Below are 5,497 nucleotides of genomic sequence, written 5' to 3'. Positions count from 1 at the left end.
TTTTACAAAACCAGCTTTAATTATTACGTAACTTAACATTCCACAGTGCAAGGGATAACCTTAACTTAACATTTGAATTAAAAGCAAAAGTCAAGTGCGACTATAATCTACACGCAGGGAAAACATTATTCTCCAACATTGGCACACTGTTCTTTGATTTTTGGTACTGGGACACCTCTTCCTTATCAAGATGGTTTCAGTAAGATGTCTGTAAATGCGTTAAGGATTTTCCAGAGCAAAGTAAGATGTTCTGTGAATGCGTACAGGGACACCATGATGAGCGCTTGCTGTTCCTGGGTAACCTTTGAGATGGGAAATACATTTGCAGTTTCAGAAGTTGAGACAAGAAAGCATAGGCTTCTTTCTCATTATTAAAGCACTACTGCTCATCAAACATTTACCTGGGGCATGTTGCCGGGCTCAGCTTCATCTGATTTGAAAGAAGCATCAGGAACATTTGCCTTCATTGTTTCCTGTGAGGAACCTGAAGCATTCCCAGATGCAGGAATTGGTGCCAAGCCAGGGACTGAAGGAAGATCTCCATGACCTTCAGTAACTGAAGTCTGGCTAACATTATCCTGAGCCTCAAGAGCTGGAGCTGGGTTGTTACCACCGGAATTGACCTCAAGGGACAGTGGTTCGTCGACCATGATGAGCTCTTGCAGTTCCTCGGTAATCTTTTGGTTCTCTGAGTTGTCCCAGTCTTCAGAAACAATAATGGTCTTGGTGGTTTCCCATGTTTGCAAGCATCTGTTAGGACCAGGCTGCCAACTGATATTCCCTGCCGGACCTCTGAGTATAAATTTGAACGGAATCATCTTCCCAGCAGGCAAGTTCTGATTTACAAAAATATTTCAGTTTGAGTAGAATCTGAACTATTGTGTTTAAGTTCACAAAGCAAATTTGCACATCCTAGTCTCACCAGCTCAGTTGTCCATACATGACCAGCAGACCACTCCAAAGGAACAGCGTTTTTGGGATCCCATAGGCCAAACATAGGGTGATCGCCAACAATGAAAATTTGCTGGCCGAAGGAGCATTCCTTCTGCAGAAGGAACCTTACGTGGACGGTTTTGGAGGAATCTAACAAATAGCAATTGTAACAGCAGATAACAAGCTCGATAAGGTAAACAGAATAAAGAGATTAGAACAAGTGATGCAAAGGTTCACCTGCCGTCTCAATAGGAGAATCAGGAGTTATCTCGTCTTCTTGCACCTGTGAGAGTCCAACGATTTCAAATCAAGCTTCAAATAACAATCGGAGTAATGCGTTTCATCCTCTAACCGACCTCAGATATTAATTAAACAAGAAGTTGCCGCAAACTAAAAACGATAGATCCTTAAAAGGTGCTGGCCATCCATCGCCATGGAATCACAAAGGGGCTCAACTTGTCCTGATGTTAATATGGCTAACTGGAATCCTCTGGAAAATCTACCAAACAGAGATACCCAAGAAAACGAAAGAAGAAAAATGAAAAAAAAACAGAAAAATAAAAAGAAGTAGCGAGAATCAAGAACGAAAAGACATCAGAGATCTTCCGGAAATAAAAAGCAGAGAACAATCTCAAAAGAGCACCCAAAACAAATCGAGAAAGATAACAGACACAAGAGCCACAAAAAAGGTAAAAGCTACGAAGCCCAAAAGTACCACGAAACTTAAATAAGAAAAAGGCAAAGGAGGACCTCAGAAGATCCTGCATCGGAGGGAAAAGACGAGGAAGAAGCGCCTGGAAGGATCACGGGCGGCCTCCGAAAGGTGACAGAGAAGCCGCCGCCGCCGAGCTTTTGCGTGCCGAAGTGAATCCAAATGCTGCTCCTCCTACTCCTCGACGGCGGAGAAGCGAGCTGGGGGGCGAACCTGGCGTCGACGAGGAACCCCGTGATGCATTGGCGCTCCAGAGCATCCATGGACCGATATCGCCGATCCTCAAACCTCTCTCTCTCTCTCTCTCTCTCTCTCTCTCGCTGCCAACGGTGCAGAAGAGGTTTGCGTCTCAGGAATTAATTAAAAAGGAGGTGGGTTTAGGGCTCCTTAGACTCAAACCTAGACCTCGAGTCTAAGGAGTTAATTAAAAAGGAGGTGGGGGCAGTGACACTTCAGTGGACGGTGTGAGGCCGACGCCACGGTCCCTCCCCGCGAAAGCGCTTGACGCCACCTGAGAGTTTGTTTGTTTATTTATTTATTTATTTATTTGTGGCAAACTGTGACAGCCTCAGCCGTTAACCGTGCGCTACGTGTATTTGCTAAGCAACAAAACATATGGATAAGCTGAGCAGATACTCGACGCTAACAACATCCTAACGAGGAAGGCAAAGGCGAGATCAGGCGAGTTTTGCATCCATTCAGATCATCAGAGAGCACGTTCTGTGAAGTTGAATTCATCCGAGATGAAAGCAATAGCAATACGATACATCGGAACGATGAATTTATCATCATCAATATTCTGAATGCTGACCTGAGTCCAAAGCAAGAGTCATTATATCTTTATTGTCGTCTATAGATATTAGATGACAATCAAAATCTTTATTAATGAGAAAAAGAGGAGGAAGATGAAGAAACTTAATTCAGCAAGATGCCTAGATGAATAAAGTTTATTCTTTTAATTCAAATATTTAATTTTTTACGGATCTGATTATTTCGGAAGGTGGAGGATTCTCTTTAATTCGCTCATCAAATAAATCCAAAAATAAATTTGATAGTCAACCTCTACAACCCTCCCCCACTATAGATAATTGTTAATTTGTTATCTTACACAGTCGCTTTGTCAATTAATAATCTTATTGCATGTTTTAATTGATTCGATCCGAGTCGATTTAAAAATTATCAGATTAGGATTAGAAATTTTTGAATTTGAGTTGGAGGGTTTTGGATTGAATTGAATTTGAGTTAGAATTCAGGTTGATTTTGAATTTAAGATTCAAGAATTTTTTAATTAAATTAAATTTTATTTTAAATATTAAAATAAAAATAAAGAATTATTAGTGAAAATAATAAAAATAATTATTTTTAAAGTTATTTTAGTTGATTGGATTATACAAGTTCAGATTTAAAATTTTCAGATTGAATTCGATTTCGAATTAAAATTTTTTATAATATTTTTATTTAACTCAATCCTATCATCTCTTCCCGTCAAGATGATTTTAGTAAGATGTTTTGTAATTATAATAGAACAACCTTTGCTAAAAAATCAAATAGGATTCTAACCTCTACGAAGATAGAATTCTTCATTCTAACAGTTCTGCACTATTAATTAATTTTATGATCATCTATAAGGAAGTAAATCAAAAAACTATAATTATTCACTATGAGAAAGATATTATTTTGATTTCGTCAAATTCAATCATTATCCACTACAGTAAATCTGTCTCGAGGATTCAAATCTCACACCTCACTAACAGGGGCGGCTCAAGCCTCCAGGAGGCCCTAGGCGAAATGTTTTTAAAATAATTATTATTATTTTAAAAAATATTCAGATTTTTTTATTCAGATTTTAAATTTTTTTTATTTTAAAATTTTTTTTTACCTTGCCTTTGCTGTTTCTAGAATTTGAACCCGTGACCTTTAGGTCAAATGGTAACAACTTTACCGTTGCGTCAAGACTCCCCTTCACTCATTAAAAAAAGAAATAAGACCTTTTAATTGACTTAATACAACAGTAATGCTTATATCTTTATATTGTAAAAAAATTTACTAACAATATTAACTGCGAATAAGATTACAAGTTTATAACATGAATCATTGATAAGAAAATAAGAAATTAATAGAAGCATAAAAAAAGATTTGATAGGGAAATAAGGAAGACAATACCTTTAGGCAAGGTTTAAAATATTGAGCCGTGCCGGAATTTCGGTCCCGGACCGGAACGATACGGTTTCGGTACCGTATCGTACCGTGCCGGTATAGTTTGGGTATTTTTAAAATATAAAATATATTAATTAAATAAAAAATGTAATCTAAATATTTAAAAATAAAAAATATTTTTTTGATAATTTATAGATTTTAATAAAACCTATTTAAATTATCTCGAATCATAATTTTGAACTATAGCTAAGAGTTGATTATTAAAATTTAATTAAAATTTAAAATTTTAAAAATAAAAAAAGGAAAAATAGCGCAGCACCGCGCGGAGCATCGCCGGCCCCGGGCGGGGCCTCCGGCGGCGTCGCCGAGGCCTCGCGACGCCTCCGGAGGCGTCGCCGAGGTCGCGCAACGCCTCCGGAGGTGTCGCCGAGGTCGCACGACGCCTCCGAAGGCGTTGCCGAGCCCGGGCGACGCCTCTGGAGGCGTTCCCCGATCGGAATTCGTGTGACGGCACTGTGCCGCGGCGAAACAAATTTTTTCGTGCATATCGGGCGATACGACACGAGATTTTAATCCTTACCTTTAGGTTTTAAGATTATCAAAAAATCTATAATAAAAGATCTTAATTCTGATCGTTCCTCTCCTTACACCCCTTGTAATGATTTCGAAAATGTCTGAGAGAAAATAAACTATCAAATAAGTAAAATGTTTGAAGTTGAGCAAAATAGATTATTAGGTTAATAAGGAAGGAAGGAGAGGAATATAAAAAAAACTAATAAAATTAGAGTTTAAGAATTAAAAAATATCAAATATATTGAAATCATGCCAAAATCTTTATGAAATTCAATGACCATGCCAAATCTCTATAAAATCTAATGATCATGCCAAATCTCTCCAAAATCTATCTAAAGATATTAATAATTTTTTATTCTCTTAAAATATATATATATATATATATAATTAATTTTTTTAAAAAAATGGGCCCCAATTGATTGGGGGCCCTAGGCATAGGCCTTAGTGGCCTATGCCTAAAGCCGGCCATGCTCACTAAGAAGACTGACATGTAATTACAACAAAATATGTAAGCAAAATCATGCAAACTAAATGATCAACATGAGGCCTCGAAGGATTAAAATTTATGATGAGTTACATTGATAAAGCATTTAGAAAAATAAATAAAAAATATCAGAATTTAAATTTTAATAGATACAAATATTTTAAAGGCCCTTATAAATATATGTAAATTATATTTTAAATTTATTCGAGAGATAAATTAAAAAAAGATTATTTACTTTTAAAATTAATAAAGCAAAAAGAAACATGTACACTTGGATTATTTAAAAAAACATTAAATCTTTCAGTTTTATCTCTCTAGGTAACTGTTGATAGTTTCTATTTCCAGAAAAAAAATCAAAAAAAAAAAAAAAAACAAGTTCAATTGGGTTTCCTAGCTATGAGCCTAGGTGGGGAAATCGTTAGGCAAGAAATAAATTAAGGAAAAAGTAAAAGGGAAAGAAAAAATACATAATTTTTTTTCAGGCAAGGAAATTATTAGGCATGTGTTTTTGGTTTTTTTAGGAAAGAAAAAGAGAGAAATTTAAATATTATATACAAAAGATATAATAACTTAAAATTTCTAAAATAATTTGATGAAAAAAAGAAATTCAAGTAAAAATTAAATGAATGGTAGGAAAA

The 5,497-nt window shown here is 35.9% G+C and overlaps 1 protein-coding gene across 1 annotated transcript; it reads right to left on the bottom strand.

Annotated features, from left to right (window-relative positions):
* LOC141839283 (phosphoglucan, water dikinase, chloroplastic-like) lies at nt 1-1,970 on the bottom strand. The gene is made up of 5 exons (XM_074726997.1): nt 1,684-1,970; nt 1,171-1,216; nt 923-1,083; nt 402-836; nt 1-302 (listed from the first exon to the last, which is right to left on the bottom strand). Exons 1-5 carry the CDS (start codon nt 1,906-1,908, stop codon nt 186-188), a joined length of 984 nt encoding a protein of 327 aa, XP_074583098.1. The 5' UTR covers nt 1,909-1,970; the 3' UTR covers nt 1-185.
* Nucleotides 1,971-5,497: the final 3,527 nt, after the last annotated feature.

Source organism: Curcuma longa, chromosome 11, assembly GCF_044706935.1.
Source record: "Curcuma longa cultivar G26 ecotype Majalengka, Jawa Barat chromosome 11, ITB_CL_G26_1.1, whole genome shotgun sequence".
NCBI classification, from domain to species: domain Eukaryota; kingdom Viridiplantae; phylum Streptophyta; class Magnoliopsida; order Zingiberales; family Zingiberaceae; genus Curcuma; species Curcuma longa.
Note: the sequence above shows the minus strand (reverse complement) of the source record. Positions and strands in the feature narration are given on the sequence as shown.

Bases quoted from the DNA above. Each gene is read 5' to 3' on its own strand.
- LOC141839283 (XM_074726997.1), bottom strand. From the start codon at position 1,908: ATGGATGCTCTGGAGCGCCAATGCATCACGGGGTTCCTCGTCGACGCC. The intron at 837-922 runs GTGAGACTAGGA...TTTGTAAATCAG, and splicing joins ATGTATGGACAACTGAGCTG to AACTTGCCTGCTGGGAAGAT. The intron at 303-401 runs GTAAATGTTTGA...CCCATCTCAAAG, and splicing joins AGCCCGGCAACATGCCCCAG to GTTACCCAGGAACAGCAAGC.